Genomic DNA, 27512 nt, shown 5'->3' on the forward strand with positions numbered 1-27512 from the left:
TTCCCCACCCAAAGGGTCCAATACACAAGAGAAAGCTGTGATTGGCTAACTCAAAGTGGTTAGACTGGGTTAATGTGTCTTCCGGAGCCCCCTGGGCTGAAACAAAAGGGAAATACAACTGCTCTGTTGTCCAGGATGCTAGGTGATTTAGACCCATTCAATTGTTAAACGTTTCCCATTCAAGGTACAAAAGTCTCTTCTGCAGTTTAGATGTATCCACTCGATATACAAACAAATGCTAGTAGCATTCAATTGCTTTGTAAACAAAGCATTGTCCTTTGTCTTCGGCCATGTGGTGACAGCCATTTTTATCCCTGGAAATTTAAAAGCACAACGCCCAGGGATTCTTTAATCAAAAATAATTGATCTTCAGAACTGTATGAAGTGCCTTGGGACATTTTACTACGTTAAAGGCGCTATATAAGTACAATATGTTGTTGAGGTGTTTAAGATGATTAAAGGATTTGATGTCAGGAAGCACTTCTTCACACAAAGGGTAGTAGAAATCTGGAACTCTCTCCCCCAAAATGCTGTTGGGACTGGGGGTCAATTGGAAAATTTCAAAACTAAGATTGCTAGATTTTTATTAGGCAAGGGTATTAAGGGATATGGAACCAAGGCAGGTAAATGAAGTTAAGATATAGATCAGCCATGATCTAATTGAATGGTGGAACAGGCTCGAGAGGCTGAATGGCCTCCTCCTGCTTCTATGTTCCCAACGTGTTCTCTTAATAGACGGCAGGCACTGGGGTTTACAGCGCTACTGTATAAACTCTTTCTGCAGATCATCATAACATTATAATGGGTGTCTCTAGAAGGAAGGCAACTGAGACTCGTGCCAGGCCGTGGAGCTCCCAAGGTCCAAAACTGATTTTCAATGCGATTTGAGTGAGGGAATTAATCCTGTAATCTCATCGTCATCCCACAACTGGTGCTACGTGATAAAATTGCTATTTAAAAAAAGTTCTTTAGAGATGATTTTAGACATAAAATGTTACATTTTATGTAACAGCTCCCGTGATATCCTGTCAATTAACAACAACAACAGCTTGTGATCTCGGAAGGTTGTAGAGCTGGAGGAGGTTACAGAGATAGGGAGGGGTGAAGCCACAGAGGGATTTGAACACGAGGATGAGACTTTTAAAATCGAGGTGATTAAAGCACTTGATGATGTGGTAATAAGCCCCAATCGGAGGTCCCAGGTTGGACTCAGGCTCTGTGTTGAGTTGACAGATCTCTGCTGACCTTGATGCCCCTGAGCTAGTGAGGGGAACATCAGTCATGGGGAGGGTGGTCCTGTTCCTGACCGCACATCACTGACCTCTGCCGTGCGGACATCAGGGTCAAGGATATCCACTGGGCACACCGTGTAGCAAAATCATAAACCTGTTCTTTATAAATGTGATTTTGATTTTGTTGTATTTAGTTCACAGAGGAATTGCCCCCCTCCCCTGTTGATCCAGGGTGAGAGCATGACCTGGTATGGCTGTGACTCTCTCTGTGGCTCATTTCTCTTGCATAGTATTGAAGGGCTATTGGTGTCCATGAAACTGTACCCCAACGAGAGTCAGCGTCAGCGCCTTCAGGAGAGGAGGTGGGGGGAGGGGAAATTTGAGTCAGAAATTATTTTTAACTCATTGGACAGTTTTATTTTTAACGCTTTGCCTAAAGACTTCCATTTCTTAATTTCTTCATTTTGCTTCATTTGAAGACCAAGGATGTTCAGAAGGCGATGGACGAGAAGAGGTTTGATGAAGCAATCACACTGCGTGGCAGGTTAGAGCTCCAGTTCTACATAAGAACATAAGAAATAGGAGCAGGAGTAGGCCAATCGGCCCCTCGAGCCCCACCATTCAATAAGATCATAGTAGATTTGAGGTTAGGATCAGATCAGCCATCACTCTCCATCCCACCCGAACCCATGTGATCTCCCGGGAGAGGTGAAAAACCAGATTTAAAAAAAAACCAATAGCCAATTTGGGAGAAAAAATCTGGGAAATTCCTCTCCGACCCATCTAGGCGATCGAAACTCGTCCAGGAGATCACTCGGTCCCTATATTTTCTACAGTACTTACCTTCTGTAAAGGCGATCTCCACCCCAGCCAGGAACAGGAATAAAACCATCTCCTGAAATCTAACACAGAATTAGAACACAAGAAGTAGGAGCAGAACCAGGCTACACGGCCCCTGGGCCCGCTCCACTACCCACAGGGCCACGACCATTCCAAACCTAGACTCATGTCCAATTTCCTGCCCGCTCCCCGTAACCCTTAATTCCCTTTACTTCTAGGAAACTATCTATTTCTGTTTTAAATTTATTTAATGATGTAGCTTCCACAGCTTTCTGGGGCAGCAAATTCCACAAACCTACCACCCTCTGAGTGAAGAAGTTTCTCCTCATCTCAGTTTTGAAAGAGCAGCCCCTTATTCTAAGATTATGCCCCCTAGTTCTAGTTTCACCCATCATTGGGAACATCCTCACCGCATCCACCCGATCCAACCTGTTCTTTCTCTATATCTCAAACACGTAGAAGAAAGTAAGACTTACATTTCTATAGCACCTTTCAGGACATCCCAAAGCGCTTTACATCCAATAAAGTACTTTTGAAGTGTAGTCACTGTTGTATTATAGGAAACACGGCAGCCAATTTGCACACAAGATCCCACAAACAGCAATGTGATAATGAGCAGATAATCTGTTTTAATGATGTTGATTGAAGGATAAATATTGGCCAAGATACCATGGATAACTCCCCTGCTCTTCTTCGAAATAGTGTTGTGGGATCTTTTACGTACAACTGAGAGGAGACGGGGCCTCGGTTTAATGTCTCATCCAAAAGACGGCACCTCCGACAGTGCAGCACTCCCTCAGCACTGCGCTGGAGTGTCAGCCTAGATTTTGTGCTCAATCTCTGGAGTGGGACTTCAACACACAACCTTCTGACTCAGAGTCGGGAGTGCTGCCCGCTGAGCCACAGCTGACACTTGTTGATCACTCACTGTGAAGAAAAACTTCCTCACATCAGTTCTAAATGTGCCTTTCACCAGTTTGAACCAGTGCTCCTTTGTCCAGGCATTCGGTTTCATTTCATCATGGACAAACAAGCTGAATTCCAGAGGTGAGGCAAGAGTCACCATTGATTAGAAACTTAACTGGAGACTGAGGCACCATCTGCCCTCACAGGTGGATGTAAAAGATCCCACGGCATTACATCGAAGAAGAGCAGGGGCGTTCTCCCAGTGTCCTGGCCAATATTGAACCCTTATCCACTAAAACAGATTATCTGGTCATTATCGCATTGCTGTTTGTGGGATCTTGTGTGCAAATTGGCTGCCGTATTTTCTACATTACAACAGTGACTGTTTGTTCTGTACTGCATTTGATGCAGAAATACAGGGGGAGATGTATCCTGTATCTGGGGATGCTGAACCTTCTGGAGCTGAGGACCAGATACACACGTGAGTGAGCCTTCTGATTACACAGAAAATTCAAACATCCGTACACAAAAATGGTAACACCCCATCAACAAAAATGAAATGAGATCGTCCATACACGTAAAAGGCCAGACCGACCACCACTCCAACCCTCCATACGCACTAATAGCCCAATCCAACATACACAAACCGGAACATCCCCTCTTCCATACACAAAAAAGGACATATAAGGAGCTTTCCTTTACTGTTCCTGAACTTTGCCCAGTGAGCTAAAAAATGCGGCAATATGGCCCCACCTATAATATCCCAGTTTTGGAGCAGGACATGAGTGGATCCTAAATCTTAATGGTGGACTCTCTTGTTCCCTTCGCTACAGGAGCTTCGAGAATAACTGGAATATCTACAAGCTGTTGGCTCACCAGAAACCTGCTGAGATCAAGGTAAACCCACGACCTCCAAGCATTAAGACTCCTGCCACATGGGGCCTGTCACATTGGTGCACCAGGCACTCTACTGAGAATAACCACAGTCAACTCCCAGTCTCGCACTTCTGCTACAGCACAGATGGGAAGACCATCTGGGAGCTTCTCGATCTGCTTGGCTCAGCGATGGAGCCTTCAGCTCTGAGCCATTGGAGGAGAGTCTGAAATAAATCTATCCCTTTCACGGGCTGTGGAACTTCTGGCACTCCGCAAACACCACTTCAGTGTATGGGCTGTGAAACGGTGTGGGAGTAAGTCTTGCTGGTCTGCTCTCGCTGGTTCCCCACTGAAGATAGGCTGCTATCACGGAGTTCAGTGGAGTGGGAGGTGGACATTGCATCTCACTACTCCAGCACAGTGCTCCAGAGCACTGCACGGCCTCCTGAACCCCAAACTGGCAATAGTCACCAAGAGTATGTGCACTGGCAGTGCTGTATGGGTTACGTTATATTTGACTGAAGCAGTGTCCGACCTGGGAATAAGTGGAGCTCGTAGTGAGGCCCGAGAGCCATTTGCGGCCCACCTTTGCCCCCCCACCCCTGCCTGTGGCCCTGGCCAGTCTTCCTGCTCTGTCTCTAGATCCCCTTGTGGTGCCACTTCTTGCTGACCAGCCAAAGGAGACAAGGGAATGCTATGCTGGTTATCCCAGCTTCTATACAGCATATGGATGGGCCCTGTTACAGTAGAACTATTGGTCTGGTAAATCCCCATCCACCCCCACCACCCTCTTCCTGTAGGTGAGTGGACTGGCCTCTAATTGAGAATGACCCACAGTAACGTCTGAGATCAGTCTGGGGAATCGCTAACACGGACACCCTCCCTTCTGTTCCATCGCTCAGTGTGGCAGGGTTCCCTCGGAGTTAGTGAGCGAGTGTCCTAGACGGTGCTGTGTGATGCCCTTGTTGATGTCACTCTGCTCTTTGCTGATCCCACAGAGTAATTTCAAACTAGCCATCGTGAATATCGGAGCTCCAGCTGCAGGGATGAACGCAGCCGTGCGTTCCGCGGTCCGAGTCGGGCTGTCGTCGGGTCACACGGTCTACACTGTTAGCGACGGGCTGGAAGGATTTGCCGCTGGGCAGGTAAGTGGCTCCGTTGTTCCAGAGAGACGGGGCCCTGCATGCTCATTCATGTGACTGTTGGGAGGAATCAGCATCGACAAGGTAGTGGCAGAGGTTTAACTGTAGGTGGATTTTAGCAGATCCCCTGTGACATTGCTCGCAGTCGGCAGAGATGCGGTGAGTTTGCATGGTGAGAGATGTTAGCAGATCTCCTCTGGCATTGCTCACTGTGATGAAGGGGATACTGGTCTGTTTATACAGAGACAGATGTTAGCAGATCTCCGCTGGCATTGCTCACAGTGATGGAGGAGTCACTGTTCTGTCTGCATAGACGTTGCAGATCTCCTCTGGCATTGCTCACTGTTGGAGGAGTTGCTGGTCTGTTTACATAGCGATAGATATTAGCCGATCTCCTGTGGCACTGCTCACAGTTGGAGGAGATGCGGTGAGTAGATATAGATAGATAGCGGATCTCCTGTGGCATTGCTCACAGTCGGAGGAGATGCGGTGTGTACATATAGATAGCGTGACAGGGATGTGTTACAGGATATAAATATGACACTTACAGGAAGTGTGTGCTACACAGCAGAATTTTAAACTATTTTAGATACACGTACTCCTTGTCTTTTCCCTGCAGATTAAGGAAGTGAGTTGGTGTGATGTTGGAGGCTGGACTGGACAAGGCGGATCACTGCTGGGCACGAAACGGTAGGCATCACCTCAGCACCCTGACGACCTTTCACCCCTGAGCAGACGGCGCTGAGTGCGTGAGGGCTGGGTACTCTCTCTAGCATCAGATTGTGTTCACTTACTCTGAAACTAGCTGTTTATATTTTTGAAATCACTGAATAATCTGCCTCATGCTGGTGGTTCAGATGTTACTGCAGTCCTCTCAAGCTAATGTGAATTTGTGTTGCCAAAGACCCTTTTAACCCAGTGGTATTTCTATAAGAGGAGGACCGTGCAACCATAATCCCCATTGTTATCAGATTTGTCTTGGTGATGGTAGCACTCTCACTTCTGAGTCGTGGGGGGTAAGTCTGTTAAATCGGAAATGAGGAGGAATTTCTTCTCTGAGGGTTGTGAATCTTTGGAATTATCTTCCCCAGAGAGCTGTGGAGGCTGGGTCATTGAATATATTTAAGGCGGAGATAGATTTTTGAAAGGTAAGGGAGTCAAGGGTTATGGGTAGGGAAGTGGAGTTGAGGCCAAGATCAGATCAGCCATGATCTTATTGAATGGCGGAGCAGGCTCAAGGGGCCAAATGACCTACTCCTGCTCCTACGTCTTATGTTCTTATAAGTCCTACTCTAGGCACATGCCTGTGTTCCAGGCTGACAGTCCCAGTGCAGTACTGAGGGAGCGGTGCACTGTCAGAAGTGCCGTCTTTCAGATGAGACATTAAACTGAGGCCTCGTCTGCCCTCAGGTGGGTGTAAAAGATCCCATGGCTCTATCTGAAGAAGAGCAGGAGAGCTCTCCCCGCTGTCCTGGGCCAACATACCTCCTACACCACTGGAAGCAGGTGATCTGGCCAGTCACCTCATTGCTGTTTGTGGGATTTTGCTGTGCACAAATTGGCTGCCACATTTTTCCGACATAATAACAGTAATTGGACATCATGTGAAGCATGTTGAGATGGCCTGAAAGATGTGATAAAAGTTCTACATAAATGCTTTCTTTCCTTTTTCTTTTTCTTTCTTTCGCTGAGATGCTGTTCTAAAACAGATGATCTGGTCATTATCACATTGCTGTTTGTGGGAGCTTGCTGTGTGCAAATTGGCTGCCGTGTTTTCTACATTAGAACAGTGACTACACTTCAAAAAGTAGCTAATTGGCTGTAAAGCACTTTGGGACATCCTGAGGTCTTGAAAGACTCTAAATAAATGCAAGTTTTTCTTTTAGACTATAAAAAGAATGGATGTGCATCTAAAGAGAAGTCGGGAGGGGTGGGGTGGGGTGGGGGTCAGTGGCACGGCGGAGGGGAAGCGCAGTGATCATTTTTAAATATATCAACCGGCGTTCCCACTCCCGATTGCTATCCAGTGACCCCTATCTGGAGAATGTGCATATGTGCGGTCAATAGATCGGGACTGAACTATGGTGATTCCCTTAGGTTGAATATTCTGCCAACACACACTGTCTGTGCTCACTCAAAGAATGGCTATCCCTGAGCAGACTGTCCTGAGTGCATGAGGGCTGGGTACGCTCTGTAGCATCAGATTGTGCTCACTTACTCAGAAACCACAACCAGCAATGAGATAATGACCAGTTAATCTGTTTTAGTGATGTTGGTTGAGGGATAAATATTGGCCAGGACACCGGGGAGAACTCCTCTGCTCATTTTCAAAATAGTGTCATGGGATCTTTTACGTCCACTTGCTAAGGTGTTTTTTAATGCTTTGAACTGAATTAAAGACTTGCTGGAAGTTTCTGAGCTCCCATTCCCTTTTTAAGCAGCTCGGTGGCACGTCCCCTTTAAAAGGCCTGTCTGGCCACTGTCCTCGTGTTTGGGAACTGGGAATATCCGACCAGCTGCACACAGCACGCTAACAGTACCATTACACCACACCAGGTTCTGTAACCTGCCTGTAAACTTCTCAGTTCTCTCAGTGGCTGCCCCACATTTTCTTTGACCTAAATCAGCAAGTCAGAGGCCATTCGGCCCATCGTGCCTGTGCTGGCTCTTCGAAAGCTATCCAATTAGTGTCGGCTGTGGCTCAGTGGGTAGCACACTCACCTCTGAGTCAGAAGGTTGTAGGTTCAAGTCCCACTCCAGGGACTTGAGCACATAAAGTTAGGCTGACACTCCATTGCAGATGTCATCTTTCGGATCAGACGTTAAACCAAGGCCCCATCTGCTCTCTCAGGTGGACGTAAAAGATCCCATGGCACTATTTCAAAGAAGAGCAGGGGAGTTATCCCCCGGTGTCCTGGCCAATATTTATCCCTCAACCAACATAACAGAAACAGATTATCTGGTCATTATCACATTGCTCTTTGTGGGAGCTTGCTGTGTGCAAATTGGCTGCTGCGTTTCACACATTACAACAGTGACTACACTGCAAAAACTACTTCATTGGCTGTAAAGCACTTTGAGACATCCAGTAGTCATGAAAGGCGCTGTAGAAATGCAAGTCTTTTTCTTTTCAATCAGTCCCACTCCCCTGCTCTTTCCCCATAGCCCTGCATATTTTTCCTGTATGTATTTATCCAATTCTCTTTTTTTGAAGGTTATTTTTGAATCTGCTTCCACCACCCTTTCAGGCAGAACATTCCAGATCATCATAACTCGCTGCGTATTTTTTTCCTGCTCTCCCCTCTGGTTCATTTGCCAATCGCCTTAAATCTGTGTCCTCTGGTCACCGACCCCCTGGCACTGCAAACAGTTTCTCTATCTACTCGTTCAAAACCATTCATAATTTTGAACACCTATCAAATCTCCCCTTAACCTACTCTGCTCTAAGGAGAACAACCCCAGCTTCTCCAGTCTCTCCACATAACTGAAGTCCCTAATCCCTGGTGCCGTTCCAGTAAAGGTACCATTCTCGCAGTCAGTATCAACTACTCTCTGACATTCTTGTGCCTACTCAATTTACATCTACTTTGTCTAAGTTTATGTGCTGCTATTTCATCTCTTTTTTTTGTTTGCAGAACACTCCCCGAAAAGTTCATGGAAAAGCTTGTGCATCAGATCCGCAAGCTTGGTATCCATGCTCTCCTGATCATTGGTGGGTTTGAGGTGAGATGTGCACATTTTTGTCCAGTCCTAAAACCTCCTGCCACTCTTTCCTGCAGCTCCTGTCGAACCCTGCCTCTCCCATGGTTAAACAACCTGCCATAAGAAAGAAAGACTTTTCACGACCACCGGAAGTCCCAAAGCACTTTACAGCCAATGAAGTACTTTTGAAATGTAGTCACTGTTGTAATGTAGGAAACGTGGCAGCTAATTTGCACACAGCAAGATCCCACAAACAGCAACGTGATAATGACCAGATAATCTGATTTTGTTATATTGGTTGAAGGATAAATATTGGCCAGGACACTGGGGATAACTCTTCTGCTCTTCTAATATTGCCATGGGATCTTTTACATCCACCTGAGAGAGCAGACGGGGCCTCGGTTTAACATCTCATCCCTCAACCAACATAACAAAAACAGATTATCTGGTCATTATCACATTGCTGTAGAAATGCAAGTCTGTCTTTCTTTCTTGTGGCAGGTTGTTTAACCATGGGAGAGGCACTCACAACTGAGCCTCCTGCTGATCCTTACAGGGCTGATACTAGCAGTGTCAGTTGTAGCGGCAGTGGACATGGGTTGATGTCCCCACTCCAGGGACCTGAGCACATAAGCTGGGCTGGCACTCCCAGTGCAGCACTGAGGGCGTCAGCCGGCGTGATCAAGGTGTAACACCCCCTTCCCCCGCTCCGCTGAGGCTCGCAAATTTTAGGGGTCTTTATTATCCTTTTAATGCCCCTCCGACCTCTCTGCATTCCTCGCTCTGCTGAAACCAAGACCTATCACACTTTCCTACTCCAACTCCTTCTTTCCCAGGAACCTACTTAACCTCCCTCAGCCTTCCCTTCTGCCTATAATCTGCAGGCTTTAAAATTCAAAACTTGCCGTCGCCTCCCGACCTACTCCCTTCTTCTCTTCTGTTTCCCAACCTCGGCGGCCTCCTCCAGCACAAGGCCCAGACCCTCCATCTTGATTTTTCTTCACGAGGAGGCCCGCATTGTCGTTTCTGAGGTACAGATGGAGTGGTGGCCACGGTGATGTGGGCGGGTGCATTGACGAACATGTGCTTCTCCTTCCATGGCAGGCCTTTGTTGCGGCTCTGCAGCTGACGGAGGGGCGCGAACACTATGAGGAGCTCTGCATACCCATGTGTGTCATCCCGGCAACCATCAGCAACAACGTGCCGGGCACCGACTTCAGCCTCGGCTGCGACACTGCCGTCAACGCTGCGATGGAGGTAAGGAGGGGGAATGGAACATAGGAACAGGAGGAGGCCCTCCAGCCCTTCGAGCCTGTTATATAGGAACAGAAGGAGGCCCTTCGAGCCTGTTACATAGGAACAGGAGGAGGCCCTTCAGCCCTTCGAGCCTGTTACATAGAAAAAGGAGGAGACCATACAGCCCCCTCAATCTGTACCGCCATTCAATTAGATCATGGCTGATCTGTAACCTGGTATTAGAGGGCTAAGGAATGAGGCCTGGTATTAGAGGATGAGGAATGAGGCCTGGTATTAGAGGATGAGGAATGTGGTGATTAGCTCCAGGTCTTCAGCCATGGAAAGTGGCAGAATAGACCTTTTATAAAGATCATTAATGAGATGGAGAAAGTGCATAAGGCCCCACCGCATATAGCGGATACGTTTGTGCTTACACATTTAGAGCGGGGCCTATGGGGCGAGAGTGCCGGGCAGTGGAATTATTTTTGGATTGCTCTCAAAGAGCCAGCACAGCTCTAGACAGCAGGATCTCTGGGCCAGTACACTTCACCTCTGAGTGTTACTGATTTTTTTTCTCCCTCCGCAGACCTGCGACCGCATCAAGCAGTCTGCATCAGGAACCAAGCGGCGAGTCTTCATCGTGGAGACCATGGGAGGTTATTGCGGCTACCTGGCCTCCGCAACGGCGCTGGCTGTCGGGGCTGACGCCGCCTACATCTACGAAGACCTGATTGACATTCACGACTTGACGGTACGTTCCTGAGACGCCGAGCAAAATCTGACCCGGAGGGTGAGGGGGCAATACTCGAGCCTTTAGTTTTCCCGGCTGTAGTTACTCTTCCTCCTCCTGAGGGCACTCGCTGGTCCTGGGCTACAATCCGCCGTCCGCTACCCTGACCAAGTGTACATCCGTCAATGGAAGACTATTCAACTGCATGGGGCATCGCATCTTGCCTGATGTCAGCAAGTGCGCATTCCCGACGGGGTCAGTCAATTGAGATTTAGGCAAAAGCCTTCATGATGGTTTTTTTCTCCTTTCTACCCCAGTGGCGGAAAGGCCAATTATAGTTCCCCCTCTCTCTTTTCCCCCCCCGCGCCCCCAATCTTATAGTCACACAGCACAGAAGGAGAACGTTCGGCCCATCGTGCCTGTGCCGGCTCTTTGAAAGAGCTCTCCAATTAGTCCCACTCCCCTGCTCTTTCCCCATAGCCCTGCAAATTATTTCCTTTTCAAGTATTTATTCCAATTCCCTTTTGAAAGTTATTATTGAATCTGCTTCCACCTTTCAGGCAGCGCATTCCAGATCATAACAACTCGCTGCTTAAAAAAAAAAAATTCTCCTCATCTTCCCCCTGGTTCTTTTGCCAATTATATTAAATCTGTGTCCTCTTGTTACCGACCCTCCTGACAGAGTAACTGGGGAGAAACTGTTTGCACTATCAACACCCTGTCAGACTTCTGTCCGTTTACTTTCTGAGGTGCCCCTTTAGGGAGGGGGATCTGGTTGGAAGGGGTCAGTTTCCTTTCTCCTCAGCTTCTGACGCTTTGCTTTGTGCCTGCAGGCCAACGTGGAACATCTAACTGGGAAGATGAAGACGACAATCCAGCGAGGGCTTGTACTGAGGTAGGCTCCCACCATAAAACCGCGGGGGAGGATTTGGGCGTGATGGTAAAGCCAAGTAACGCGCACGCTTCTCGACCAGCCAAGCTGTCCTTTCATAGGTGTTGGCTCTGGCTCAGTGGGTAGCACCCTCGCCCCTGAGTCAGAAGGTTGTGTGTTTAAGTCCCACTCCAGAGACTTGAGCACAAACATCTAGACTGACACTCCAGTGCAGTGCTGAGGGAGTGCTGCACTGTCGGAGGTGCCGTCTTTCAAATGAGCCGTTAAACCGAGGCCCCCGTCTGCCCTCTCTGGTGGCTGTAAAAGATCCCACGGCAATATTTCAAAGAAGAGCAGGGGAACTTGCTAATATTTATTCCCTCAGCCAACATCACCAAAAAAGATTATCCGGTCATTATCACATTGCTGTTTGTGGGAGCTTGCTGTGCGCAAATTGGCTGCTGCGTTTCCTACATTACAACAGTGACCACACTTCAAAAGTGCTTTATTGGCTGTAAAGCACTTTGAGATGTGCTGAGGCTGTGAAAGGCAAATGCAAGTCTTTCTTCGTGGACAAGGAAATATTATGTATTCCAAATAAGTTCCCACAGCCCATCTTTGCTGGGAGGGCATTGAGCAATTAAGCTGAGTGGCCGCGCAGCGCTCTAGGGGTCCTGCGCAGCTGGTGAGCCGTCTTTTAAAATGAAAAATCTGCGCGTCCCTCAAAAAATTACAGGGAAGATTGGCAGTGAGACACCCGGCTCTCGTACTTCTCGACCATGCCAGTTTAACCAGGGCCCCTCCCCAAGCATTAAACAGGGCCATTGAGAACAAGCCAGCGAGACTCCTAAAGCCACTTCTAGCCGAAAGCTGAGCTCCCACCCCGGGCGCTAACCTGAATTCCGCAATCTAGCAGCTGCACTGGGCTCCAGTGGCGGCATTCTCCAGCTGGCCACTGGAGGGTGCCTGCGAGCTGCCGAGGAGTGGGGCGCTCCCCTCTGGTTAGTGAAGCCTTTGTATCTGTTCCACCTCGTGAGTAACTCGCCACAGGGGAATTCTACATGGCTTTATCTTCAAATCAGATTGCGTCGCATTTGTCTCTTTTTGTTCCCTTTCTGTTTTTAGCCCCGAGATGAAAGGACAGCAGAGTTATAGAGAGAGGACCTCTCTCGTCACTGGTACAAACATTGGGACTGTTGCCCTTGACGTGCGGCATGAACTTGCCGCCGTCACCGGTCCCCTGCTGCTGATTTCCACCACCAGACTTTATCAGTGGTAGAAATCGGGTATGGGCAAGAAACATCTGGCCTCTTTTCTTCCCCCCCCCCCCCTTTCTTCATCGGCAAGCGGTCACGATCCTCAACGCCTGCTCTGCTGACTGAAGTGGGACCCGTTCCCTTCCCAAATTTCCTTCTCTCCTGAAGGAGCTTCCTCTTAACTGGGACACGGCCACCCTCTCCCGAGAGACCATTCCGTTCTTCAGGCGAGAGGGTGAGTGCCGTCATGCTATTTGGCCACCGAAGGCGTCGCAGCGGAGCCCAATCCTGGCCTTGCTCAACATCTCCACGAATACATTTTGCAGCAGGAGTCACAAGGTAGTCAGACCTCCCGTCCCCATGGGTGCTGAGGCCAATTCTCGTGCCTCTACTGCTAACCCCTGGTTGAGATCAGCTAGCTCAGCACAAACCAAGAATTCTACCTGGCACCTTCTGGTCTAATCGGTCCAGTGTTCCACCATCGTGTTCGGGCCTAGGACAACCCCCAACTCCAGTCTCGCACACACGACTCTTGAGCCACTTAGTAGTCGCTGAGGTGGTTTCCCATTGCCTTCCTCGCGGTTTTTATCTTCCGAATACCTTCTCCTAGGTGTGCTGCAACCATGGCTAAAGAGGCCCACCTGCCCTTTACAATAGGGGATGCCACCCGGTCCCATCGGGCACAAGTACCCTCGCTGGATCTCAACCCAATATTCTAAGCCAGTGCTTGGTCTCTGGGTCTATCTGGAGTGGGGTCTGGACCCAACTCTTCTGACTCGGAGGTGGGAAAACTATCCCCGAGCCCGTGGTCACTCTGTCCGGACTCAAAGTACCCCGCTGGATGTCACCACAGTATTTACAGGCCATATTCAAGTCTCCACTCGCCGGGGCTGTCTGGACTGGGGCTTGAACACTTCACCCTTCTCACTCAGAGGCAGGAATCTACCACTGGGCCAAAGGCTCACTCTTGCCATATGCTGTGCCTACCATCAAAGTACTATCACCTCAGCCCTGAGAAAGTAACGCTGAGCAGTGGTTCCAGATGTTACTGACCCCTCCGCAGATGTGAGAATGCCTCACGCAGAGGCTGTGGATGTTGGGGATCAGTTGAAATTTTAAAGATCGAGTTTGATTGATTTCTGTTGGGTGAGGGTATGAAGGGTTACAGAACCACAGCTGGTAAATGGAGTTAAGATATAGATCAGCCATGATCTAATTGAATGGCGGACAGGTTGGAGGGGCTGAATGGTTTACTCCTGTTCCTATGTATAAAAAAGCCGACCATCAGCTCACCTCCATTAGACACACTTCCACCCCCACAACATAATTGTTGCTGACCAAGGTGGCAGGGCAATCTGTGGCACAGACTGGTCCATTCGTCAGCGGGAGGAGGCTGGACCTCCTTTATTTAAGAGAAATGGACAAGGGCCTGTGAATCACCCAGTCACTGCTCCGGGACGCTGGACCCAGACCTGTGAATCGCCCAGTCGGTGCTCCAGGACATTGGACCCGGGCCTGTGAATCACCCAGTCAGTGCTCCAGGACACAGGACCTGGGCCTGTGACTTGCCCAGTCAGTGCACTGGGACACTGGACCCGGGGCCTGTGAATTGCCCAGTCAGTGCTCCGGGACCCGGGGCGTGTGAATTGCCCAGTCAGTGCACCGGGACATGGGACCCGGGTCTGTGAATCGCCCAGTCACTGCTCCGGGACCCGGGTCTGTGAATTGCCCAGTTGGTCCAGGACCCGGGCCCGTGAATCGCCCAGTCATTGCTCCGGGACACGGAACCCGGGTCTGTGACTCGCCCAGTCAGTGCTCTGGGACACTGGACCCGGGGCGTGTGAATCGCCCAGTCAGTGCACTGGGATCCGGGGCCTGTGAATCGCCCAGTCACTGCTCCAGGAGACTGGACCCGGGCCTGTGAATCGCCCAGTCAGTGCTCCGGGACACGGGACACGGGTCTGTGAATCGCCCAGTCACTGCTCCGGGACACGGGACCCGGGTCTGTGAATTGCCCAGTCACTGCTCCGGGACACTGGACCCAGGGCCTGTGAATTGCCCAGTCAGTGCACCGGGACTCGGGGCCTGTGAATCGCCCAGTCAGTGCACCGGGACATAGGCCTGTGAATCGCCCAGTCACTGCTCCAGGACACTGGACCAGGGCCTGTGAATCATCCAGTCAGTGCTCCGGGACACGGGACCCGGGTCTGTGAATTGCCCAGTCGGTCCAGGACCCAGGCCCGTGAATTGCCCAGTCAGTGCACCGGGACACTGGACCCGGGGCCTGTGAATCGGCCAGTCAGTGCTCCAGGACACTGGACCCGGGCCTGTGAATCGCCCAGTCAGTGCACCGGGACATTGGACCCGGGGCCTGTGAATCGCCCAGTCAGTGCACCGGGACACTGGACCCGGAGCCTGTGAATCGCCCAGTCACTGCTCCAGGACACTTGACCCAGGCCTATGAATCGCCCAGTCAAGCTCGAGGACACGTAACCCGGGTCTGTGAATCGCCCAGTCAGTGCTCCGGGACACGGGACCCGGGTCTGTGAATCGCCCAGTCAGTGCTCCGGGACATGGGACCTGGGCCTGTGAATCGCCCAGTCAGTGCTCTGGGACACGGGACACTGGACCCAGGCCTGTGAATTGTCCAGTCGGTGCTCCGGGACACGGGCCTGTGAATCGCCCAGTCATTGCTACGGAACATTAGACCCGGGCCTGTGAATCGCCCAGTCAATGCTACGGGACCCGGGTCTGTGAATCGCCCAGTCAAGCTTCAGGACACGGAACCCGGGCCTGTGAACCACCCAGTCAGTGCTCCGGGACACGCGTCCCGGGTCTGTGAATCGCCCAGTCACTGCTCCGGGACACTGGACCCGGGCCTGTGAATCGCCCAGTCAGTGCTCCGGGACACTGGACCTGGGCCTGTGAAATTGCCCAGTCATTGCACCGGGACACTGGACCCTGGTCTGTGAATCGCCCAGTCAGTGCTCCAGGACACTAGACCCGGGGACTGTGAATTGCCCAGTCAGTGCTCCGGGACACGGGCCTGTGAATTGCCCAGTCTGTGCTCCGGGACGCGGGGCCCGGGTCTGTGAATTGCCCAGTCAGTGCTCCGGGACACGCGACACGGGCCTGTGAATCGCCCAGTCTGTACTCCGGGATACGCGACACAGGCCTATGAATTGCCCAGTCTGTGCTACGGGACACTAGACGCTAGCCTGTGAATCGCCCAGTCACTGCTCCGGGACACTGGACCCGGGCCTGTGAATCGCCCAGTCATTGCTCCAGGACACTTGACCCAGGCCTATGAATCGCCCAGTCAAGCTCGAGGACACGTAACCCGGGTCTGTGAATCGCCCAGTCAGTGCTCCGGGACACGGGACCCGGGTCTGTGAATCGCCCAGTCAGTGCTCCGGGACATGGGACCCGGGCCTGTGAATCGCCCAGTCAGTGCTCTGGGACACGGGACACTGGACCCAGGCCTGTGAATTGTCCAGTCGGTGCTCCGGGACACGGGCCTGTGAATCGCCCAGTCATTGCTACGGAACATTAGACCCGGGCCTGTGAATCGCCCAGTCATTGCTACGGGACCCGGGTCTGTGAATCGCCCAGTCAAGCTTCAGGACACGGAACCCGGGCCTGTGAACCACCCAGTCAGTGCTCTGGGACACGGGACACTGGACCCAGGCCTGTGAATTGCCCAGTCAGTGCTCCGGGACACGGGCCTGTGAATTGCCCAGTCTGTGCTCCGGGACGCGGGGCCCGGGTCTGTGAATCGCCCAGTCAGTGCTCCGGGACACGCGACACGGGCCTGTGAATCGCCCAGTCTGTACTCCGGGATACGCGACACAGGCCTATGAATTGCCCAGTCTGTGCTACGGGACACTAGACGCTAGCCTGTGAATCGCCCAGTCACTGCTCCGGGACACTGGACCCGGGCCTGTGAATCGCCCAGTCATTGCTCCGGGACACGCGACCCGGGGCCTGTGAATCGCCCAGTCAGTGCTCCGGGACACTGGACTCGGGACTGTGAATAGCCCAGTCAGTGCTCCGGGACGCAGGACCCGGGTCTATGAATCGCCCAGTCAGTGCTCCGGGACACGCGACACGGGCCTGTGAATCGCCCAGTCTGTACTCCGGGACACGCGACACGGGCCTGTGAATTGGCCAGTCAGTGTTCTGGGATACTTGATCCTAGACTGAATTGCCCAGTCGGTGCTCCGGGACGCGGGACCTGGGTCTGTGAATCGCCCAGTCAGTGCTCTGGGACACTGGACCCAGGGGCCTGTGAATCGCCTCCCACTGAGTTTCCAATCTCATTCTTGGGGGTGAGGAAGTGAGGAGCAATCAGCCCCAGAGGAGAGGACAGGAGGGACTGAGTCCCATCACCACCGGACTGCTGTAGGAGGATTAACGGAGGCGGGAAGATCAATGCCTGTCCTATTTCCATAAACATTTGAGGTGAAATTTCTTTCTTCCTTTTCCCTCAAGAAACGAGAAATGTCACCAATACTACACCACGGAGTTCTTGTACAACCTGTACTCTGCCGAGGGGAAGGGAGTGTTCGACTGTCGAACAAACGTGCTGGGCCACATGCAGCAGGTAAGGTACACCTGAGACTGTGGAGCTTCAGGTAATGGCTCAGCGAGGGATTGAGGAAATACAAAGGCACATTCGGAAAATCTGATAATTCCCGATCCCAGACTCTGCTCCTGGTACTCCCAATCCCAGACTCGGCTCCTGATACTCCCAATCCCAGACTCTGCACTTGATAATTCCCGCTCCCAGACTCTGCTCCTGATAATTCCCACTCCCAGACTCTGCTCCTGATAATTCCCACTCCCAGACTCTGCACCCGATAATTCCCTACAGTTCAAAGGGATCTGGGGGTCCTGGTGCATGAAACAAAAAGTTAGTATGCAGGTGCAGCAGGTGATCAGGAAGGCCAATGGAATCTTGGCTTTTATTGCTAGGGGGATGGAGTATAAAAACAGGGAAGTCTTGCTGCAGTTATACAGGGTATTGGTGAGGCCACACCTGGAATACTGCGTGCAGTTTTGGTTTCCATATTTAAGAAAAGATATACTTGCTCTCGAGGCGGTTCAGAGAAGGTTCACTCGGTTGATTCCGGAGATGAGGGGGTTGACGTATGAGGAAAGGTTGAGTAGGTTGGGACTCTACTCATTGGAGTTCAGAAGAATGAGAGGCGATCTTATCGAAACATATAAGATTGTGAGGGGGCTTGATCGGGTGGATGCGGGGAGGATGTTTCCACTGATGGGTGAGACTAGAACTAGGGGGCATAATCTTAGAATAAGGGGCTGCCCTTTCAGAACTGAGATGAGGAGAAACTTCTTCACTCAGGGTAGTAAATCTATGGAATTTGCTACCCCAGAGAGCTGTGGAAGCTGCAACATTAAATAAATTTAAAATGGAGATAGACAGTTTCCTAGCAGATAAGGGAATTAGGGGTTACAGGGAGAGGGCAGGGAAGTGGACATGAGTCTAGATTCGGATCAGCCATGATCCTATTGAATGGCGGAGCAGGCCCGAGGGGTCGTATGGCCTACTCCTGCTTCTTATGTTCTCTCCCAGACTCTGCACCTGATAAGTAGAAAAGTCAAGATGGCGACCGAGACGATCCGATGCTAAGCGCGCTCTCCCTGCTTTGGGCGGCCCGCTCTCGCCGCTCGCTCCCGCAACCGGAGCGAAGTGTTCGGCAAGTCGGGTGGAGGCAGCGCAGCACAACGAGCAGCAGCAGCAGCCACGATGACCCGCTAGAGCACGTCGGCCGGCAGCTCCTCGGCGGGAAGGCATTCCGACTGGGAGGAGGGGAGCCGAGCATGGCGGCCAGAGGCTGGACCGTGAGCAGGAGAAGCAGGCCCCGGGCCGTCGGACCGTGGAGCCGGCGACGGTGAGGAGGAGGCCGCGACGACCGGAGCATTTACACCCCGACGATGTGTTCGGCGAGTCGGGCGGAGGCAGCGCAGCGCAACAAGCAGCAGCAGCAGCCACGACGACCCGCTACAGCACTTCGGCCGGCAGCTCCTTGGCGAGAAGCTCGCAGTCCGACTGGGAGGGGGGGGAGCCGGGCATGGTGGCCAGAGGTCGGATCGTGAGAAGCAGGCCACCACACGTGGAGCCGGCAACAGTGAGGAGGAGGCTGGGGTGACGAGGAGGACGGAGCGGCTGAGGGACATCGTACTCCCACTGCCACTGGATGCCATTGAATTGACTTTCTGAACACGGCGCTGTACGAATAGCTGACGTGTCCCTACGGGGAGTAAGCATTCCATTGTACTAGTTACATACGGCAAATTAAATTGAATTGAATTGAATTGAATTATTCCCGCTCCCAGATTCAGCTCCTGATAATTCCCGCTCCCAGACTCTGCTCCTGATAATTCCCTCTCCCAGACTCTGCTCCTGATAATTCCCGCTCCCAGACTCTGCTCCTGATAATTCCCGCTCCCAGACTCTGCTCCTGATAATTCCCGCTCCCAGACTCTGCTCCTGATAATTCCCGCTCCCAGACTCTGCTCCTGATAATTCCCGCTCCCAGATTCAGCTCCTGATAATTCCCGCTCCCAGACTCTGCTCCTGATAATTCCCGCTCCCAGATTCAGCTCCTGATAATTCCCGCTCCCAGACTCTGCTCTCTTGTTTTGCCCGTTAACACATTGGCCTCGGCTTGTACCCGTGGGGAGCGTGCACGCGAGCCCGTTAGCGAGTGGTGCAGCCGGATATTCCGGGGACTTGTGGGGCCTGGTCAATCTCAAAAGTTCCCGGAGTCCCGGCCAGATTCACTACCTGGCCAGCGGGAGCAGGAATTTGATGGCAGGGGGCCGCAGCTGGAGACCTGTGGGAGGAGGGGACTGAAGGCGATCAGTGGCGGGGATGGGGGGAGGTGATGGTTTCAGTGCGATCGAGAGCTGGGGAAGTCCATGGACTCCTTGCGAGGCGGGGGGCTGGAGAACTCCTGCTTCTCCTGGCCCACAAGGAGTTCTGACAGAAGAAATAGCTTAGCTTACCTGGGCCTCTTCTGGCCAGTCAGCTCCTCCCGCCATGGTTCTGCTGCCGGGCTCCAGACAGTGCGGGACACCCCCTGACGTGACGTTAATATTACATCACCGTGCCAATTGCATCATTGGGCTGCGACCTTTGCCCCGGCCCACTTTTAGCAAGAGCCTCTTCCAGGGCCTGAATCGGCGCTGTTAATCTTAAGGTGGTTGGGAATGCTGCGGGTTAGAGGCAGGATCGCGTTACTTTTGGATTTTAACCCCTTGCCCAACCCTTTCCTGCAGGTGGATTTAAAATCGAGGCCATTATGTCTCGTCGGGGCCGTCCAACCTGTTTGAATCTCCCCGTTCACACGCGGGCCTCTTTTATTTATTTTCTTCTGTCTCCAGGGCGGCGCGCCAACTCCATTCGATAGGAACTTCGGGACGAAGTTGGGCGTGAAGGCCGTGCAGTGGCTAACTGAGAAACTCCAGGAAACCTACAGGAAAGGTGGGGTGTAGAACCTCGCAGTGCTGAGAGGGCAGGGCGGGGCTTCAATGAGCCAGTCAGCGGAGCGGAGCGGGGGCTCAATGAGCCAGTCAGCGGGGTGGGGTGGGGCTTCAGTGAGCCAGTCGGCGGGGCGGGGGTTCAATGAGCCAGTCGGCGGGGCGGGGGTTCAATGAGCCAGTCGGCGGGGCGGGGGTTCAATGAGCCAGTCGGCAGGGCGGGGGTTCAATGAGCCAGTCGGCGGGGCGGGGGTTCAATGAGCCAGTCGGCGGGGCGGGGCGGGGGTTCAATGAGCCAGTCGGCGGGGCGGGGCGGGGGTTCAATGAGCCAGTCAGCGGGGCGGGGCGGGGGTTCAATGAGCCAGTCGGCGGGGCGGGGGTTCAATGAGCCAGTCAGCAGGGCAGGGCGGGGGTTCAATGAGCCAGTCAGCGGGGCAGGGCGGGGGTTCAATGAGCCAGTCAGCGGGGCAGGGCGGGGGTTCAATGAGCCAGTCAGCAGAGCGGGGGTTCAATGAGCCAGTCGGCGGGGCGGGGGTTCAATGAGCCAGTCAGCGGGGCAGGGCGGGGGTTCAATGAGCCAGTCAGCGGAGCGGAGCGGGGCGGAGGTAGAGCTGTCCCAGGCCCCACTGGATCGAAACATAGCAGGATCCTATAGTGGTGTCAGAATCGATGAATCAATGGGACCATGGGGAACGAGGAAGCCTTTCCTCCCAAACACTCAGGGAGGTGATCCAGAGAGAATGCCCCGGAGCTAACACCGAGCGAGGGGCACCAAGGCAAGCCCTCTGAAGCATTGGGAGAGTTGAGAAAAGCCCCTGATGTTACGTTTGAAGCTTCAGTTTATTTTAGCTCACTGAATCTGGACAGTGCTCCCTTCAGGCCTCCTGACCAATAGAAAGTCCCAGCCCCAGTAAAGAAAGACAGACTTGTGCAGGGGTGGGGGGATTATCAGCAGCGTTCGTTATGTCAGAAGTTGGGGAGGGGGTGGTGGGGGGCTTTCGAAAGGGTGTCTACTGTAATCACCCTTTCTGTAACTCACTTGCCTTTTCTTGGATAGGGCAAATCTTCGCCAACTCTCCTGACACGGCCTGTGTCCTGGGAATGAACAGGAAGGCCCTGGTTTTCCGACCAGTGACCGAGCTGAAGGCAGACACAGACTTTGAGTAAGTAGGGGTGGGGGTGGAGGTCAGGGTGTGACACTGCTGCAACATCAATAGGGATTCATCTCCGGAATCGCAGGATGAAGGCAGGGAAACCACGGCTAGTGATGGAGGGAATGGGCGGTGGGGTCAAAACTGTCTGTAAAGAAAGACGGATGATTCCATTTTCACAGAGTAATCCATAACCAGACATCTTTTGTAGGAGATTAATAATACAACTTGCATTTATATAGCGCCTTTAATGTAGTAAAACATCCCTTGGAACTTCACAGGAGCGTTATCAGATAAAATTTGACACTGAGCCACAGAAGGAGATATTAGGACAAGTGACCAAAAGCTTGGTCAAAGAGGTAGGTTTTAAGGTGTGTCTTAAAGGAGGAGAAAGGGGTGGAGAGAGAATTCCAGAGCTCAGGGCCCCCCAGGCAGCTGAAGGCGTGGCCGCCAATGGTGGAGCGATGAAAATCGGGGATGTGCAAGAGGCCAGAATAGCACAATAGGCCCCATTAGTTAGTCCCATTGTTCAACATGGAGAGTAGAAGTCACCAGAAGAGCGATCCCACACTCCTACTGTAGAAGACACACCCTAAGTGTAGGTCAAGAGCTGGGGCTACAACACTGCAGCCCACATTCTCTGACCCATGCTCCTCACGCTGGGAGCACCGGAGTTTGGAGTCGTCCCTTAGACCCACAGGTGAGTCCTCCAACAACATCAATGTCATCGGTGCTGCAGCACATTCAGACACGATTGCACCAGACGCTCCATGTCTGAACCATAAATTGCCATCTAACACGTCGTTGATGAAGGCATTGAATAGGAGATGAGGAACATAGGAACAGGAGGAGGCCATTCAGCCCCTCGAGCCTGTTCTGCCATTCAGTGAGATCATGGCTGATCTGTATCTTAACTCCATCTACTCGCCTTGGTTCCATTTCTCTTATCACCCTTGCCTAACAAAAAGCAGTTTTGGAATTTTTAATTGACCCCCCAGCCTCAACAGCTTTGTGGGGGAGAGAGTTCCAGATTTCCACTGCCCTTTGTGTGAAGAAGTGCCTCCTGACATCACCCCTGAACGGCCTTGCTCTAATTTTAAGGTTATGCCCCCTTGTTCAGTACTCCCCCACCAGAGGAAATAGTTTCTCTCTATCTACCCTATCAAGAATAGAGGGCTATTTATTGTACAGGGAGGCTGGCGGGTGGAGGCGGAGATTAGGGTTAGGGACAGAGTTGGCAGGGAGGTCAGTGGGGATTGTAGGTATTACTGGAGACCAGGATATGAATCTCTCTAATATTTTTCTTAAAGGGTTGGGGCTGGAGTTTGTCTTTGTGATATTGGTCCCGAGGATTAACCCTTAAATTCCACGTGTGTCCGACAGGCACCGGATGCCGAAGGAGCAGTGGTGGCTGAGGCTGCGGCCCTTACTGAAGATGTTGGCCAAGTACCAGACCCGCTTCGATAACTACATCACAGGGAAGATGGAGCACGTCAACCGGCGGAGTTTGAGCGTCGAGTCGGGCTTCTGAAGGGAGTGGCCGCTCGCAAACACCTTGGGTCTCCCGTCACTCCATTTTCACCTCGTTAGCATGCATTGGTATCGCACCTGTAACGCAAAAAAACATCCCAAGCTGCTTCACAGAAGCGCAGTCAGACAGGAGGAGATTTACACCCCAGGTGGCCGCATTCTCAGTGCAAAAGGATCATGTGTCAGATCTAATCCACCAGGAGAATGGCTTCATGCCTGTGAGCATGGTTGTACCTTCTATCCGCACCCCACCCCCCGCCCCGGGTCCTCGACCTGTGTCACCCACTCTAAGTGGCCCATATCTGACACATGAGAACAGTTTGTGGTGGCTCCAAGCTGGATTCCTTGTCTCCACTCAACATCTCTCTCTTACGATCGCCACTCTTTCTCCGTCTCTCTCTCTTTCCCCCTCTCTCATATTCCTTCTTCTCCCCACACCCCTCCACAGTGCTACTGAAACAATAGGAGCCTGGGATAATCCTGGCATCCTGTGCTATTCGATGCCACAATTTGGGGCGTCACAGCCCCTTGGTACCATACCAGACAATTTTAAATTTTTTTGTTTAGTTGACTTATCTATGGTGTATAAAACACAGTGAAGTGTTTAACTCCTCACCAATCCAAACACCAACCCTTGCACTCAGTGCTGTAACTCAAATGTACCCGAGGCAGTTCAAACAATGAAGATGGGGAGGGGGGAGACAACAGTATTCTTTCAGTGGGATTGGAGGGTCTTCTACCTCGCACAGTGACCCTGGACAAACACACATGAAATCAGTGACTGAGAATGGGTGGGAGGAGGCACGAGGGAGATCGATCCATGGGCACCGCACCCGATACCCTTACATTTACTTTGATAGAAACCGCGAGCACCTGGGTAGCGCACCCTCACCAGCCGCTCCAGTGACACATAGGAAATTCAGGGATGGCGCTGAGATAGCTACCTCCCCACGTCTAAAGGCAGCAAAGCGTCTCCCGAAGGGAAACCCATGACCCCAAGTATCGTACGCTGTGCATTCTGTGACCCCGCCATCGAGCACCTAACCCTTCAGCCACTTCTGGCCGCACTTAACTGTATCTTAACCGTTAGATTAGCTCCTGAAATCCTGCTCGTTGAAAACACTGTTGATACCATGCGCATTCTGTGATAACTTCCCGTAGAAATTAACCAAGATATTCATCTCGGCTTCTCTTGACTACAATGAAGGTCTGGGATTGAGAAAATTCCAAGTTATTCCCTTCTCCGAAAGGTTAAAGATCAATCCTGGAATTAATGGTGGATAGTTATTTGAGGTTCTTTTAATATTGTGTTTTTTTTTTTTAAATACAAATCCTAAGCTTAAAGGAGCTCTATCTTCAAAAAATGTTGGCAACCTACTTAGAGGATAGAGCCATGAATGATTCCTCTCACTCCCCGATAATAATTATTGCATTGCTTCATGTGTTTGTTGCCGTATGAGTAAAAGTTTGCCCAACACTTATTTAAGGATGACATTGCCCCTTTAAATATTACTATAGTATTCTCTGGTCACATGACCACTCCAGTGAATCATGGTAAAGACGACCCTTGTGAGGTCACAAGGGGAGCAACATGAACTCTGACGATGCAATCAAGGCTATGTAGCACAGAGGGTTAGTACACTGTCTATTCAACCCTGGTTGACAGGATGAGAGTTTCCTTTGCTCGCTGGTAAAGTCAATCCTGCTGCCAATGGGCACAAAGCCAAGGTGCACATGTGACATAGGATGACTGGTGTGGGAGAGTGCCAGAATGGTGCAGTAGAGGGCTCTCTCCTGCGACTGGGCACGAGGCCAGTGTAAGAGTGAGCTTTACTTCGCATCTGGCTGAGCAGCACCTGCTGACACACCGTGTTGAAAAGATCTCCCTATAGTTCAAAGTAGTAGTAAACGTGGCTTTTAACACCGAATAAGTCATTACTGGCCAGAACATCTAATACTGCAACGTATCTGTAGGCTGTGTGTATATAAAACTGTCCATCATGTACTGACAATGGATTGTGTCCTGGATAGATTAGATTGTGTCTTGTGATTAAATTTGGATTGTGCAATGGCTATAGTCTGTGAACCTGTTGATTTGGGTTTATTATTGGGTGAGAATTCCCCCAGTCGTTCTGTGCGGAGGGTTCACTACTGTATGTGTGTGAGAAGTTTTCCTCTCTGCAGTATTTCTTGCAAGATTGTAAATGGATTCTTTCAGAACGGGGAACAGCAAGCAGAGGGAATCTTCACAAATACACTTAAGAAAGTCACCACCCACAGAAATGCAGCGCCTTTCATGACCTCTGGACATCCCAAAGTGCTTTACAGCCAATTTTGAAGTGTTGTACTGTAAGAAACATGGCTGCCAATTTGCACACAGCAAGATCCCACAATAGGACAATGACCAGATCATCTGTTTTAGTGATGTTGATTGAGGGATAAATACCAGCCAGGATACTGGGGAGAACTCCCCTGCTCTTCTTCGAATAGTGCCATGGGTCATTTCCACTTCTGTAGCACTATTAGTTGTTGATGGGATTAAGTGTCATGAACTTCCATCTGAACTCAAGTGCATGACCCTGGCCTCTGTCTGATTTTGGAATGGGGGCAATGTGGCAACCCAAGAGAGAAAGGTACCAAAAAGAATACAACAACTTGCATTTATATCGTGCCTTTAACATCGTAAAATGTCCCAAGGTGCTTCACAGGAGCATTATCGAACAAAAATTGACACCGAGCCATTTAAGGAGATATTAGGAGGGATAATTAATGGCTTAGTCAAAGAGGTAGGTTTTAAGGATGGGAGACATAGGTGGAGAAGTTTAAGGAGGGAATTATAGAGCTTGGGGCCTAGACGGCTGAAGGCACGGCCACCAATGATGGGGCGAAGGAAGTGGGGGATGCACAAGAGGCCAAAGCGCAGTTTTTGGAGGGTTGTAGGGCTTGAGGAGGTTAGAGAGGGGGGGGGGGGGCAAGTCCATGAGGAATTTGAGCACGAGGACACGAATTTTAAAATTGAGGTGTTCCAGGAACCAATGTAGGTCAGCGAGCACAGGGCTGATGAGTGAACGGGACTTGATGCGAGTTAGGCAGCAGAGTTTTAGAGCTGAAGTTTACAGAGAAAAGAAAGACTTGCATTTGTATAGTGCCTTTCTTGACCACTGGACATCTCAAAGCGCCTTACAGCCAATGTGAAGTATTTTTGGAGTGTAGTCCCTGTTGTAATGTGGGAAACGCGGCAGCCAATTTGCACACAGCAAGTTCCCACAAACAGCAATGTGATAATGACCAGATAAATCTGTTTTTTGTTATGTTGAGGGTGGAAGATGGGAGGCCGGCCAAGAGAGCATTGGAATAATTGAGTCTGGAGGTAACAAAAACATGGATGAGGGTTTCAGCAAGAGTTGGGCTGAGGCAGGAGTGGAGACGGGGCGATGTTACGGAATGCACCCATCATATATATCTCGTGCTGTTTAAATTTGACCAAACCAGGATGTTTCTAGTCCTGTGTGAGATCTTAATCTAGTGAAGGGTAGTGCGCCAGGGTTAAAACTTACCAGCTGAGTGTTAGAACCGATCTGCCCAGGGAACCCTACCTGGTCAATGGTCACTACATAGCATTATATAAAAAAACCATCGGAGTGAGTCCATATGCAGTAACATAAGGATGTTTGGCTGCAGGTTGGAATGGATTGAGAGGTAAGCCTGTAATGATCCTTGACAATAGCATCCTTTTCAAGTTATAAATCACGGCCTCTACCATTGATAATAATGTCACATACATGTGTAAAATTAATTACCCCCATCCAATAAACACTGACTTAATTATGACTTCATTTGCCTTGCAGTCATATTCAAATCCTAATCTAGTCAGAGAGGCTCTGCTGATTAATATAACAGTGAATTATTACAAGGCTACAATAAGACGCTGTTCTGAATAATTGATTTCCCCCTCGATCCTATTAAATTCTGCCTGTTCTGATCGCTCAAAGGTACACTCGCTGTGAGATTATGTTTTAACCAAAATGAGGCATCACTATCATGAGCGTTTATTTAGAAAGCTCCAAATGTTGAAAGGAATTATTAACCTTTATCTCTCCCAATTTTCTCTGCTAAATGTCTCTTCTTTTGTTTGAAGTAGTTAGCTCCTTACTGAGGTACAATTCCACGGCTGTTGTTCGGGCCCGCTGCAACCCATCTGCCTCTTCTTCACGAGAGCATCTTTGGCAGTGAGAATTGCTATGCTACTCAACCATGGAGGGAGGAGGGGGTGGGTGGACCAGAGCCAAGCCCAATCCTGTCCTTGTCCCAACAGCCACACAAAGTCTTCCAGCTGGAGTCGCCGGATAGTAATTGAGAACCCGGAACCGTTGCCAATTTTCACCTTTCCCCAACTGGTACTGAGGCCAATTGTTGCAGCTCTGCTGATGTCCTGGCCGAGGCCAGTCTGGGTCAAACATGGGACATTCATGGTCCCCAGAGCTACTCACTGAATAAGCTCACCAAGCCGTTTGGGAGCTCAAAGTATTAACTA

At 51.0% G+C, this 27512-nt stretch overlaps 1 protein-coding gene across 2 annotated transcripts in view; it reads left to right on the forward strand.

The window, feature by feature from the left end:
* Positions 1–25051, forward strand: part of LOC147119982 (ATP-dependent 6-phosphofructokinase, liver type-like) — a 97065-nt gene extending 72014 nt beyond the window's left edge. The window contains exons 11-22 of one of the 2 annotated variants that reach the window (XM_085985448.1): positions 1712–1776; positions 3812–3875; positions 4853–4999; positions 5616–5686; positions 8632–8719; positions 9803–9955; positions 10521–10685; positions 11498–11559; positions 17283–17394; positions 20202–20301; positions 21355–21460; positions 22832–25051. In XM_085985448.1, the coding sequence (XP_085841574.1) occupies positions 1712–1776; positions 3812–3875; positions 4853–4999; positions 5616–5686; positions 8632–8719; positions 9803–9955; positions 10521–10685; positions 11498–11559; positions 17283–17394; positions 20202–20301; positions 21355–21460; positions 22832–22979 (1281 nt within the window). In that variant the 3' untranslated portion in view covers positions 22980–25051. The remainder of the gene's footprint in view (positions 1–1711; positions 1777–3811; positions 3876–4852; positions 5000–5615; positions 5687–8631; positions 8720–9802; positions 9956–10520; positions 10686–11497; positions 11560–17282; positions 17395–20201; positions 20302–21354; positions 21461–22831) is intronic. The other variant, XR_015078109.1, reaches the window with a different exon arrangement.
* The last annotated feature ends 2461 nt before the right edge of the window (positions 25052–27512 follow it).

The sequence above is a fragment of the Somniosus microcephalus genome, chromosome 4, assembly GCF_052327205.1.
Source record: "Somniosus microcephalus isolate GS21.2 chromosome 4, FLI_Smic_1.0, whole genome shotgun sequence".
NCBI lineage: Eukaryota > Metazoa > Chordata > Chondrichthyes > Squaliformes > Somniosidae > Somniosus > Somniosus microcephalus.